Source organism: Centroberyx gerrardi, chromosome 23 (assembly GCF_048128805.1).
Source record: "Centroberyx gerrardi isolate f3 chromosome 23, fCenGer3.hap1.cur.20231027, whole genome shotgun sequence".
NCBI classification, from domain to species: Eukaryota; Metazoa; Chordata; class Actinopteri; order Beryciformes; family Berycidae; genus Centroberyx; species Centroberyx gerrardi.
In genome coordinates, this window is record NC_136019.1 from 1237183 (window position 1) to 1251613 (window position 14431).

The window sequence follows — 14431 nt, forward strand, 5'->3', positions numbered from 1 at the left end:
CCTCATCTTACCTCTCAGCTTTGGTCTGGCTGTCATGTTCCCCAGACAGAGTGGTTTTAGAGGGAGGGAGCCCCTCCTCTCTCTCCTCAGACAGACTCATAGTAGAGCGAACACCTTTACACAAACACACCCAACATGCTGTTAGATGGACTGATTCATTAGAATAAAGTTTCCTTTACAGGATATATTACTTAAAGGGCTGTGATCACTCTGTCAGTAACATGTCACATATACACTGAGTGTACAAACCTCAAACCTGCAGCTGTGTCCTGATTAAACACGTTCAGAAAGCAACACGTCAAATTCCTGCTTCTACTTCTGCTCTTATTAGATGACGTCACTAACACTCAAACACTAATATGTTGGAAAACCGTTGGAAGTGTCGAGTTATGTTTTGAACCTAAACTATTTTCAAACAGACACACTTTCCTCTTTTTATAGGCTGAATAAGCTAATCACATGCGGTAATAGTATGATAAAATATATGCTGAGTCTTTAAAGTATAATACACTATAAACTGTCACATAAAATGTTGCTTAGCCCACAATACCTTTTGTCGTTAAATAATCTGCATTGCGCCGATAAGTGGAAGTGAAAATAGCTTAAACAAGGAAGTCAACGAGAGAGAGGAAGAGGGAGAGAGGGAGAGAGAGGGAGAGAGAGGAAGGAGGGGGAGGGAGCTGAATCTGGTTTGTTTCCTGTCTCCGGTAAAAAACACATTATTGCAAAAATAGAATATATAGTGTTGCAATTGGTGCAGTTGTGACAGTGCGCCACCAGATGGCACTGGTGGTCGGTTATAGAGTAGCAGGGTTAACAGTATGAGAGAAAAAGAGTTACTTGACGTCACCCGAGGGATGGATATGCAACGTCTGTCAATAAAGCAGCTTTTAGATGAGATCTCTACTGCTGTAGTGAACCTATGTTAAAGGATAAGACTGGTGCTTTTTAATGCATTGCTTACCGTCATCAAATCCTATGAAAATAACAAAATCAACAATGCGTTTGCTCTGCTCCCGTTACTTTCTGACTTCCCACGTACCGTTTTTAGCCGTCAACCCGGAAGTCATTGGCTCCAATTGTAAGCTAAAAACCTTGAAATACAGCTCACAAAGACATAGTTTACATTTTAAAAATCGCTAACTGTTACCATGAAAAGTCAGGCTGTTAGTTATTACCAAATCAAATTCAAATGGGAACAAATTCTTCATTACGCCAGGGACTATTTTCGGTGACTACTTTCCTGAGATGGAAAACGTGTTTACAGTCGGCTTATTAAGTTGTTTGAGGAAAAAGTCGGCCGGTCCGGTGCATCGTGATGATGAAATATGTTGCCCCGTTTTTTTAATACAATGGAGTTCTATGGCTGCTGGGACATGAGGCTTCATTGGGCACCGGCTACATGGACGAGACTTGTTGGCAAAACAAAATTATTGCTGATTTTGTTATTTTCACAGGATTTGTAGACGGTAAGAAATGCATTAAAAAACACCAGCCTTATCCTTTAATAAAAACACGACAAAACATATCTAGCCTGTGAAGATGGTGAACTTCAAAACAGGATAACTATTGCAAAGTAGGTTCACTGTAGTAAAAATAAGTTTTAGAATGTGTTTTAAATAAAAAATAAATAAATAAATGAAAAATACACTTGAATGTCTCATTTATTTTGACTTATTTGCCTCATTTTCAGTCATTGTAGATGACACTATGTGACATGAAATTACTATCGCCCAGGTTGCATAGCATTATGGGCAAATTTTTACTCTGTTAAGTTCCAGTTAATAATATTACTAAACCCAGGGGTGCTGCTAGAAATACTGGGGTCCTGACAAGATGTCCCACTGGGCCCCCCCACCACAATCTGTTACTTAGTGCAGTGACAGCAGTTGGTGAGAGGTTCGCTCTGTGGGCGGTGCTACAGTTTGGGCAGGTAGGAGCTGGGCAGCAGGTGGGGATGACTGACAGCTTGGATTTCATCTGAGATGGTGTCACTGCTTTGTTTCTGAGCATTAGAAGGGCGAACGCAAACAAGTTTAAAAATGCAAGTATAACCTCCTTGTCTTGACATTACTCCTATATTAACCTCTCTGCATTGGATGTGCAGAGACGGATTGGCCATCTGGAAGTTCTGGAGAGGTCCAGAACAGCCGCTTATTATTTCTGAGTCAGATAGAGTTATATCTACAGTCGCCACAGAGGGCGCTAATGCAACCATTTGGTTCCTGAGCCTCATAACACCTGAAGAAATAAGCGACGGGAAGTCAGATTGTGAGCTACAGTCAGACGGTTAGCTTACAGAAAAAGGTTTGCATGCATACATACAAAAGTCCAATTTAATTAACATGTAATTCTCATGGTTTTGGATGTTATGGGTTTATAGGACAGTTGCAACCTGTTTTCTTTGCCTCTTGTAAAATTTGACACGGCAAAACAGCTGCGTGAGCAGGGCGTCTATCGGTTGTTTCCTGAGTTAAATCCCATTTTTCTCTAATCTTCTGTACAAGTTTGTTTACATCCCTGTTACTGAGCATTTCTCCTTTGCCCAGAATTTCTCTCAAATGATTTTCTCATATGAACTGTAACCAAGTAAAATCTTGAAAATTGTTGCATGTTGCTTTTATATTTTTGTTCAGTTTAGAATAATATCATATGCTTATGACTCTACTTTTATCAGGATACCTTTCGCTGGTATAGTATCGTGAGGTAAGGCATCGACCCTGCCAGGGACTGCGGTGTATCCGCGTGCCGGTTGTGGTGGGCTGGTCTGGGTCAAAGTCCGGGGCTGTTTTTTCGCCCCAGTCCGTCCCTGTCCCTCCTAGACCTAGTTTATGTACAAACTACTGTTGCAAGATTTTCAAGCAAAGAAATAGCAGTTACAGTTACAGTTATATTACCTTCTCTTGGATCCCCAAATCCGCTGGCCTTTCTAGAGCTGAAAATGTGATTTTAATGTTTGAAAAGCCAGTGATAGGAAAAAATATCTACAAAAATGTTAATTATTTTGTTTTCTTCCCCGCCGTGAAATCGAGGCAAAGACACAGTGCAAGGGGAAATACATTTTATATAGGGGAAACTAATTTTGGTCCAACACCCTTGAATGACAATCACTAGCTTGGTGTAAATCCATGACTGTGGTACGGACTTAACTCGTGATTCCTGGGTTGTTGCTTTAAAAATCTCCTCAAAGCACACTGTGAATGACAAGACAACTGAGTACAACTGACGTTTCTATTGTGCTCGAATCATAAATCTATAGCATGAAATATCAAGGTATTTTGATAAAAATAAACACAAACACAAAAATAAAACACTAAAACTCACAATGACAGTTAAGAGCAGAATTGAACAATCCTTAGAAGACACGAGTGGAGAAATAAAGGCTGAATGACTGATGTGCATGTTAGTCATGAGCTGAACACACACACACACAGGCACATAAACATACAAATAAGGGTGGTAATAACAGAAAATAACATCACTCAAAATGACAAAAAAAATTATATTTTCATTTTATTGCACCACTTGAACAACCACCTCCCACTGTAAAGCCTTAATATGGAGTAACCACTTTCTGCCGTAAAGCATATAATATTCTTATCTTACAAAACAAAAACAAACATATTGAAGAATTACATGCAATGCAAACGCTATAAAACCCATTTAGAATTACAGATACACATACTCAAACACATTAAAGTGGAGACACACTGAGGCACTGACATGAACAACCAACTACATATATGAAGACAGATATAAACTACAGCAGACCAAAACCTTGTATGCATAAAGATTGTGACAATGAAAGATGGCAAACTATTTTATATAAAGGAATAGACCCAAGTTTTGTAATTGTAATTGTAAGTTTTGGGAGATTGCCCTGTTGGTCAACATAGTGCTAAATGTTAGCACGGAGCCGCTATCACTTAACATCGTGTATGCTAAAGTGTTAGCATGGAGCCACTATCACTCAACATCATGTAGGCTAAAGTGTTAGCATGGAGCCGCTATCACTCAACATCGTGTACGCTAAAGTGTTAGCATGGAGCCGCTATCACTCAACATCGTGTTTGCTAAAGTGTTAGCATGGAGCCGCTATCACTCAACATTGTGTACGCTAAGGTGTTAGCATGGAGCCGCTATCACTCAACATCGTGTACGCTAAAGTGTTAGCATGGAGCATCAAAGCCAACGATTTATCGCAGGCACATGGATGATTGTGGTGTTTATGTCATTACTTAACAGCGAAGTTGACAAATGGATCCAAAACTTTGTGTAGCTATTCCTTTCCTAGTCATTTTTCCTTCTACCTTCCTTTTGCTTATTTCCTGGAACTAAATCTTGTTTGCTGAACAACATTAGCCAAACCTTTGCCCATTAGCTGGGAGCTGTATTTGTTGCCTGGCATCATCGTGAACATCCTACCAGGAAGTATTGGGTACAACTGGAGCCTCAGTGCTTTCATTGGCACAACTCTTTCAGATAGAGGGCTCTGGTCTACACTTTAGAACTATTTATTGACTTTATCAATGTCTGTTGCCAAGACAAACTCTTGGATGTTTACTGTACTTGGCAAATGAAGTTATAATGTGAAATTTCTGATTACACAAAGACATAAAAAAGCCCACACACTTAGGCACTACAAAAATATAGGCAAGAGACAATAAGACACAGCAAAAAACACAATTTGGTCTTATAAGAAGGAGGTTGCATTATACATTCATCAAGCCATTAGGAAGAAGGCTAACTGTTACTGTGGCCACATGTATAACAGTGGGACACAACTCCAGGGTTTCTGGAATCAGGTCACATTTCTGTCAACAGGAAGTGCGTCCTTCACCCCAATGTTTTAAATGGAAGCAAATCTGTATTTTAGTGACAGAGCTGCTGCTGATTTTGGTCACAGGACTTCCACCTCCAGAGGTCGCTGTTATTGTGCTATCTGACATACAACTGATCAAGTTAATAAGCTCTTGCATCAATTTTTTTTAAGCAGCTGTAGCTTTGGGAAGAAAAATAAGTCTTAAATGTCAAATCTCATATATGAAGAGGAAGCTGTTCTGCCTTATTTCTGAAAATCAGATTTTTCAGAGATACAGGGTTTTCATCCATCCATGCCCTTCTGTTTATATTTTAAGTTCCTCCTTTGCCATTCAATTTTGCCAGTTCGCTAAATTGCGCTGCAAAAAACTGGTGCTTTGGCTCCGCCCACTGAGGTTTAACTCAACCAATGAGATTATTTCTGTCTCCAGAGCAGCTCTGTCTAGGAGAAATTTAGTTTAACTAAAAGTCCAATTTTGCTTAACATGGACAGATGTACAAAGATTGACAGAATTACGGAATGACTGACGTACTAATTGCACAAATTATTTTCTATTGCTGCTAAATGTGTGCGTTTACAGCCATGTTTGTGTGTGTGTGTGTGTGTGTGTGTGTGTGTGTGTGTGTGTGCATATATGTAAGCTTTTGTGTGTGCATATTGCGCAATGTGTGTAAGCTTGAGTGTATTCTGGAGTGTTGAGTGTGTATTAAGTGTGTGTGTGTTTCTCTAAGCCACGGTTGGTGACAAGGCTGTGATTGCGTGTGCACATACACATTTGTGTGTTATGTGCGCATGTGTATGTATGCCTGCATGAGCACGCATGTTGCATTATGAAATCAAAAAGGCATAGTAAAGAAAAATATAATCCAATATACTGTGTATAAATATTCTAACACACACTCTTCTCCCTATTGTTAATATAAACAGACACATCAGAGCAGGGTCAATACACGCTCACTTCAACCAATGCAGGCAATCAATGTTCTTCTAAACACTGAAAATTAAAATCCCCTATTATCAAACAATAATGAAATAGTTGAGAATGATAAATCAATGATTCAAACCATCAATAATCACCATTAACCACAAACCAGTTCTTGCGGCTCGTATTATGAAGGGTTTCATTCGCTGTATTCATTCTAGAAAAAAAATTTGCAACCTAAAATCCATCAGTCAGTATTTCAAAACCACAAAAACTTCTATCCTTAAAAATAAAATATTTTGTAGCAAAGGTCTTCAGATGACTCCTGACTTTCATAGGGACCAATAATGTGCTTTACCTTGATGCCAAGATTCATCTGGTAGGAGTAGGTGTCCATTATTTTTCAAATGGAGTATGGAAATCTCACTATCTCCTTACTGAGAATGAATAAACCATCATTAACCAGTGATTTGCTGATTACATTTACATTTGGGATTGACTGATCTAAGGCCCTGTATCCACCAGACTCCTCTGTTTTAGCTAGCAGAGCTAAACAGACGCTTACGGGAAGCACTGGGCGGGGCTCCTGCTGTTGCTAGGAGACCGCTGAAATCCTTCATTATCCAGATCTGGGTCAGACAGCATTTGCAAACAAATCGTAGTGTTTGTTTCAGTTTGCTTGGAGTACCAGATGGGTGGGGCTTACCGCATCAAAAAACCATTCAGATAGAATCAGATAAGCTGTCAGTTGCAGCGAAGTATAGTTTCAAATTTCTGTTTGTCTAAACGTTCTGGCAGTCGTTGGACTTTGCCAGATTGTATTTGGCAAACCCCACCCATTTGGTCCTCCAAATGGGGTAAAACAAACAATACAGAATATTTGGTGATACTATTTTAACCCAAATTTGATATCACAAAGCAGAGAGGATGAGGTGATGAGAACCTGGAGATTAAATCAGAGGAGTGTCAACTTGAATTCAACTTGAATTTACTCCTTTGGTCTTCGCATCTCATTTGTCCCAAGAGCTGGTTTAGAAATATTTACTCTTTAGCTGTTTGTTTTGACACAAACCAGAGTTGAAGAATTAGAAATGACTCCTTCATTCTTCCATAGAGATACATGAACTTCGTTGTTCTGTGTTGCAAGTTTCAGAGCGATTTCTTCGAAGCAATATCTGTACCGAAACTAATTCCAGTGCCGTGGCTGAGTGACAAAAACAGAAACTCGAGGTTAAACTGTTTGTTAAGTCGAATGGTGAGGATTCAGATTAGACTTGGTCAGTCCATTTGCCCATTCACTTTTTCCTCAGGCGGTCTCTGAGTCAGGGTGAGGTTCGGACCGTCATTAATGTTGAAGTCTTGTCTGACTGCACTATCACCAGCTCTAAGTATAGTTTTAGGTGTCGTTATGGGAGTAACTGAAGTGTTTAAGATGTAACTTCCTATAATTCCTATTAGGGATTGCAAGACTGTTGTAGATCCCAAAAGCAGCTGAGGTGTAGATCTGGTTTAGTCTAAAAAGAGTGATCTTTCAAGACCGAAGTGGGCTGCACGGATTCTGAACTGCAGGTACGTTGTGGTTCCAGCAGCTCTATAGACCCAAGTGGAGTTTTAGTCGTAGTTGAATGTGTAGGTTTACTAGTTTTCTGGAGGTTTTGTTATCAAGGGTTGACAGGTGATCCGTTCATGCTGTTGAGGACTGCGTGGACTATGGATGTGCAGCTGTAACTACACTTCCACGTAGAGCTGGAGTCGTAGTAAAAGGTGCACAGGTTTACTAAACTCTAAGACATCAGGTCATCATTTGTTGGATTCAGGAGTGCAGCCTGGTCCTTGTGTTGTATGTCCGAGTGTAATTTGAATGTTTAAGTTTGCCTCCGGTTACGGAGTACTAGCAGGAGATCTTTGAGAATGTACATGGAGTCTGAACTGCAGGTAGTTTTGTGCCAAATGTAGTCCGCCTTGGAGTGGAGTTTTAGTTTTAAAGCTATTTAGCTCTACTACCTACCTGGCAGTTATATTGCAGAGGGATGACAGGTAATCCTTTCAGCCTGGTGAGGACAGCAAAATCTCAGACACCACTGATCTGATTTTGACAAAACTTGGGGAAATTATTCTTCTCGCCGCCACATTCCAGCATTCAAACTGACACTGATCGGCTCGAGAGGGAACTGCAGTTACAGCTCAAAACAAGGAGACATATTTGTTACTGATTGGCCCAGATGGGGATTTCATCATTCGTGGAGTACGAATGGGGTTTGCTGTTGCCTTGTTTATGCTATATAATTTTAGTAGTTTACTAGAGGCTGTTGAGAGCTGGTGACAGCTGCATGGATTCTACACTGAGCTAGCCCTTGTACTCTTTATCGTTATGTATTAAAGATTCAAGTAGAGTTTAGTCGTAGTTAATGGTGTATAGTTTTCATAGCTTCTAGTTTACAGAATAGAGGGCTGACGGGGCTGTCGAGGGACCCTATGCTATCGTTTCCAGCTGTACTGTGGGTCCAAGAGGAGTTTTAGTTGTAGTGAAAGGTTTGTAGTTTTAAGCGGTTGCTGGAGCTTATGGGGTGCTGACAGGCGATCCTTTGAGGCTGTTGAGGGCCGCGTGGATCCTGAAGTGCAGTCTGGATTCCATGGAGTAGTCCTTGTAGTTCATCCTGATGGAAAATACAAAGAAAGCATTCAGAATAAGAAATACTTCAAGTAGGAATTACATAATTACAAGAGTTACTGTCCATAACCCAATGACATACCCACTCTCACCTACACCCTCTTTCCTCTAACATCCATCTACTATATGTAGGTGCTCAACCAAAACAGGGACAGGCTTAGTTATCCCTCTCAAATTAAAGGCTTTTTAACTTTCAAACCAGTATGAGTTCTTGGACCTGGCATTTTGTTATGCCACAAGAACATATTTGTGGTCACAATATTTCCTTTTCTTTCCAATTCTTCGCTCTAAGACCACCTGAGGTTGTTTGGTGCGCAAGTGCTCCTTGTAGTTATTCCTTTGTGAAATACCATAGTCTTGTTGAAGAGGTGTATAGCAGTGTGTACGGCTGTATATTTATAGTGGTGAATAGGAGGGTGTAGAGGTATACAGAGGTGAACAGAGGTGTATAGAGATCTTTAAGGGTGTATAGAGATGTGTACATGTAGAGGTGTATAAAGGTGTGTAAAGGTATATAGGGGTATTTAAGGGGATATACAGAGGTGTGTAGAGATGTATAGAGATATATAAAGGTGTATAGAGGTGGGTAAATGTGTATAGAAGTGTATGGAGGAGTGTAGAGGTGTATGGAGGAATATAGAAGTGAATAGAGGTATATAAAATGATGTAAATAGAGTTGTACAGATGTATAGAGGTACTATATAAAGGTGTATAGTGGTATATACAGTAAAGGTGTATAAAGGTGTATAGAGGTATATAGATGTATATAAAGTTGTATAGAGGCGTAGGAAGGTATATAGAGGTATATAAAGGTTTATAGAGGTGTATAAAGGCGTATAAAACTGTATAAAGGCGTATAAAGGTATATAAAGGTATATAAAAGGTGTATAGAGGTATATAGATGTATATAAAGTTGTATAGAGGCGTAGGAAGGTATATAACGGTGTATAGAGGTAAATAGAGGTATATAACGGTGTATAGAGGTGTATAAAGGTATATAAAGGTGTAAAGAGGTGTATAGAGGTATATAAAGGTGTATAGAGGTATATAAAGGCGTATAGAGGTGTATAAAGGTATATAAAGATGTATAGAGGTATATAAAGGTGTATAGAGGTATATAAAGGTGTATAAAGGTATATAAAGGCGTATAGAGGTATATAAAGGCGTATAAAGGTATATAAAGGCGTATAAAGGTATATAAAGGCGTATAGAGGTATATAAAGGCATATAGAGGTATATAAAGGCGTATAAAGGTATATAAAGGCGTATAAAGGTGTATAAAGGCGTATAGAGGTATATAAAGGCGTATAGAGGTATATAAAGGCGTATAAAGGTATATAAAGGCGTAAAGGCGTATAAAGGTATATAAAGGCGTATAAAGGTATATAGAGGTGTATAAAGGTGTATAAAGGTATATAAAGGCGTATAAAGGTATATAAAGGCGTATAAAGGTATATAAAGGCGTATAAAGGTATATAGAGGTATATAAAGGCATATAGAGGTATATAAAGGCGTATAAAGGTATATAAAGGCGTATAAAGGTGTATAAAGGTATATAAAGGTATATAAAGGTGTATAGAGGTATATAAAGGTGTATAAAGGTATATAAAGGTGTATAAAGGTATATAAAGGTGTATAAAGGTGTATAAAGGTATATAGAGGTATATAAAGGTATATAAAGGTATATAAAGGTGTATAAAGGTATATAAAGGTATATAAAGGTGTATAGAGGTATATAAAGGTGTATAGAGGTGTACAGGAATGTTTTGGTGTATAAAGAGGACTTACTTGGCGTTCTCGATGAATCTGGTGGCCTTGGTGAAGTCTCCCTGTTGTTTATACAGCAGACCCAACTCATACAGGGTGAAGGGAATCAAGTAGTGGTCATATCTGATCCGACGCTCACTGAAAGTACACACACACACACACACACACACACACACACACACACACACACACACACGGCAGACAGAGAGAAAGAGATAAGTAACATAATCTTATCTTTCTCACAATTTTGAAAGATAAAATGGCAAAACTGATTTCCTGTATTTATGTGTGTGTGTACGTGTGTGTGTGTATGTGTGTGTGTGTGTGTGTGTGTGTGTGTGTGTGTGTTACCTGGACAGAACCTGTGTGAAGCAGAGCTCGGCCTGCAGTAACCTGCCCAGGTGTTTCAGACAGAGACCCTTCAACATCTGGACCAGACAGCTGTCATCTGGATGGAACTCTGACGGGTCTGAGAGAGAGAGAGAGAGAGAGGGAGAGAGAGAGAGAGAGAGAGAGAGAGAGAGAGAGAGAGAGAGAGAGAGAGAGAGAGAGAGAGAGGGAGCGAGAGGGAGAGAGAGAGAGAGAGAGAGAGAGAGAGAGAGAGAGAGAGAAACAGAGAGAGAGAGAGAGAGAGAGAGAGAGAGAAACAGAGAGAGTGGGAGAGTCATACAGACAGAGAGAAACACATTTTTTCTCTTTCAGTTTATTATCATTAACAGTAGTAGCAGTAGTAGTAGCAGTAGTGGCAGTAGTATTAGTAGTAGTATTAGTAGTAGTATCAGTAGTTCAGTACTCGTAGTATTTGTACTAACTGGGCTCGTTGCGGAGCTGCTCCTCTGCCGTCTCTATGGTAACCAGCAGAGACTCTGTGTTGTCAGCTCTCTTCCCCACGATGGTGAAACCGTTCCACACATACATCATTTCCTGCAGAGAGGAGGGGGCGGGGCATAACCCAGCATTAACAAACCATCAGCCAATCAGGCGCTCAGTATTGTGTTATGTCAGTTGGAATGAGAGAGGAGCAACACAGACGTTTATTTATATGAAAATGTTGCTGATTACACCTTTAAACTATTAGCTTAATTAGATGTCATGACACTATTCCTCATCGCCGTATTTCAGCCAATCAGAGCTGTCCGACAGATTTAGTCGTCCAATTGAAAAGCGTGTGTACCAGTGCAGGTATGACCAGCCGGACAGGGTTAGCAGCGTTGTAGCGTCTGGACTTCCTCACTGCAAACTTCTCTGTGGGGATGGACTTCCCCGCCAGGCGCTGCTTCAGCCCCTCCACCTGCCTGCACACACACACACACACACACACACACACACACACACACACACACACACACATATTCCCATGTATGTTCCCATGTATAGACCATATACTCCCATGTATATTCTCATATATTCCCAAGTATATTCCAATATATTCCAATGCATTTCCCCATATAGTCCCATGTATATTTCCATGTATATTCTATATATTCCAGTGTGTATTCCCATATGTTCCCATGCATATTCCATATATTCCCATGTAGTTCCATGTATAATGCCATGTATTTTCCCATAGAGTCCCATGTATAAATCCCTATATTTCCATATATATACTCCCATATATCCTCATGTATACTCCCATGTATTTCCATATATATATACAGTATATATTTCCATGTATTGAGAGATTTTAAAGCAGACTGACCTGAAGAGCTCAACGATGTTCTCCCCCGTCTTCTTCACCTCCTCCTCTGACATCATACTGAGGATGGCTGCCTTCTGGTACACATAGATAGCCTGAGAGAGAGAGAGAGAGAGAGAGAGAGAGAGAGAGAGAGAGAGAGAGAGAGAGAGAGAGAGAGAGAGAGAGAGAGAGAGAAAGAAAGAATACAAAAACGGGAGTAAAAACAGAGGATGGGATTTCTAATCGCTTTTTACAACTGTTAAGTTGGGGTGTGATATGTGGTATGGTATGCGTGTGTATATATGTACTGTGTGTGTGTGTGTGTGTGTGTGTGTGTGTGTGTGTATGTGTGTGTGCACCTTGGACCAGCGGCTCTCCTTGCACAGCAGGTCGGCGTAGCGATACGCCTGCTGCCAGTCCTGCTGGTAGGTGTGACTCCACATCAGCTCCCAGTAACACAGGTGGTGGATCTGCTTCCACTCCTGCTGGCTGCAGATGCACTCCTCATACCTGGACTGGGCCTGGGTGTGTGTGTGTGTGTGTGTGTGTGTGTGTGTGTGTTTGAGGGGGAGAGGGAGAGAGAGAGAAAGAGTTTTACATCAAATTTTTCTGTCTCTTGGGAAAAAGTGAAAGTCTTACAAAATGATAAAAAAAAGAAGGAGAGAAAGATGGAGAGAGGAAGAAAGTTCAGGAGCAGAAAATCAGTTTCTTATATCAAACTTTTCATGCTTGTTCTTACAAAATTATAAAAAAAAAAGAAGGGAGAGGAAGGGAAGAGAGAGAGAGAGAGAGAGAAACAGATGGAGAGAAGTGAAAAGGGAAGGAGAGAGAGACAGAGAGAGAGACAAAAAGGCTGTACAATTTTTTGTTTTGGGTTTTTTTCCACAGAAAGTATATTGCTATAATTTTATAGACTAGACCTAGTTGTGTGTGTGTGTGTGTGTGTGTGTGTGTGTGTGTGTGTGTGTGTGTGTGTGTGTTTGAGGGGGAGAGGGAGAGAGAGAGAAAGAGTTTTACATCAAATTTTTCTGTCTCTTGGGAAAAAGTGAAAGTCTTACAAAATGATAAAAAAAAAAGAAGGAGAGAAAGATGGAGAGAGGAAGAAAGTTCAGGAGCAGAAAATCAGTTTCTTATATCAAACTTTTCATGCTTGTTCTTACAAAATTATAAAAAAAAAAGAAGGGAGAGGAAGGGAAGAGAGCGAGAGAGAGAGAGAGAGAAACAGATGGAGAGAAGTGAAAAGGGAAGGAGAGAGAGACAGAGAGAGAGACAAAAAGGCTGTACAATTTTTTGTTTTGGGTTTTTTTCCACAGAAAGTATATTGCTATAATTTTATAGACTAGACCTAGTTGTGTGTGTGTGTGTGTGTGTGTGTGTGTGTGTTTGAGGGGGAGAGGGAGAGAGAGAGAAAGAGTTTTACATCACATTTTTCTGTCTCTTGGGAAAAAGTGAAAGTCTTACAAAATGATAAAAAAAAAGAAGGAGAGAAAGATGGAGAGAGGAAGAAAGTTCAGGAGCAGAAAATCAGTTTCTTATATCAAACTTTTCATGCTTGTTCTTACAAAATTATAAAAGAAAAAGAAGGGAGAGGAAGGGAAGAGAGAGAGAGAGAAAAAACAGATAGAGAGAAGTGAAAAGGGAAGGAGAGAAAGACAGAGAGAGAGAGAGAGACGAAAAGGCTGTACAATTTTTTGTTTTGGGTTTTTTTCCACACAAAGTATATTGCTATAATTTTATAGGCTAGACCTAGTTGTGTGTGTGTGTGTGTGTGTGTGTGTGTGTGTGTGTGTGTGTGTGTGTGAGACAGACCTTCTCAAAGTTTCCTCGCAGTGTGGCGATGCGAGCGGAGTAGAAGAGAATGATGGAACCCTGAAAGACAGACAGATGGTAAGAAACATCTATCATCTTTCTATCATCTTTCTATCTATTTCTTGTGCTTTTATATCAAAATCCAATTTCTTTTCCTTCCTGGGAAAAAAAGAGTATCTTTGATTGTGACATCACACTGTACCAGGAGGCGTAAAATAGAAACTTTGAACAGTGCTGCCCTCCGCCCATCTGTTCTCCCCAACAGATCCTGGTCTCCCATTGGTTTACACCGTCTGCCACTTTTGAATGATCCCGCCCCTCATTATGACCTCAACAGGAAACAGGAAGTCTTCTCTGAGTGTTCTTTCTCTGTGATCTACATCAGGTTTAATCCACTCTGAATTCAGGAGGCTGCCACACAGGAAGAAGAGAGCTTCTGGACTCACGTTGGGGTATTTTTGTTGGTACGGCTCCAGCAGAGCCTCCGCCTCCACCAGGTTCCCCTCTCCAGTTCCTGCTCCAACACAACAACAACAACAACAACAACAACAACAACAACAACAACACAGTCATCTTTATCCAGAAAGTCATTTACATCATCAATTATTGGCACCTAACTATATTCTAAAAATAAATTCTATACCTTGGGTGCAGCTTTCAGTGTGTGGACTCTACTTTTGTTCCTGGTATTTTGCATGATAAGCAATTTATTTGAATTTCCATTGATTAGCGTTTTATTTGAATTCATTATTACATTTTTTC

The 14431-nt window shown here is 40.0% G+C and overlaps 2 protein-coding genes across 3 annotated transcripts in view; both read right to left on the reverse strand.

Annotated features, from left to right (window-relative positions):
• LOC139919648 (protein NLRC3-like) overlaps positions 1 to 112 on the reverse strand; it is a 28650-nt gene extending 28538 nt beyond the window's left edge. For both annotated transcript variants that reach the window (XM_078291635.1, XM_078291639.1), the window contains exon 1: positions 12 to 112. In XM_078291635.1, the coding sequence (XP_078147761.1) occupies positions 12 to 100 (89 nt within the window). In that variant the 5' untranslated portion in view covers positions 101 to 112. The remainder of the gene's footprint in view (positions 1 to 11) is intronic.
• Positions 113 to 6359: 6247 nt separating this feature from the next.
• The window catches only part of LOC139910472 (tetratricopeptide repeat protein 39B-like), a 10758-nt gene continuing 2686 nt past the window's right edge, over positions 6360 to 14431 (reverse strand). Inside the window, 10 exon segments of the mRNA XM_078281784.1 lie at positions 6360 to 8401; positions 10204 to 10320; positions 10534 to 10651; positions 10995 to 11106; positions 11357 to 11477; positions 11882 to 11973; positions 12220 to 12381; positions 13670 to 13729; positions 14116 to 14184; positions 14187 to 14242. Coding sequence (XP_078137910.1) covers positions 8305 to 8401; positions 10204 to 10320; positions 10534 to 10651; positions 10995 to 11106; positions 11357 to 11477; positions 11882 to 11973; positions 12220 to 12381; positions 13670 to 13729; positions 14116 to 14184; positions 14187 to 14242 — 1004 coding nt within the window. The 3' untranslated portion in view covers positions 6360 to 8304.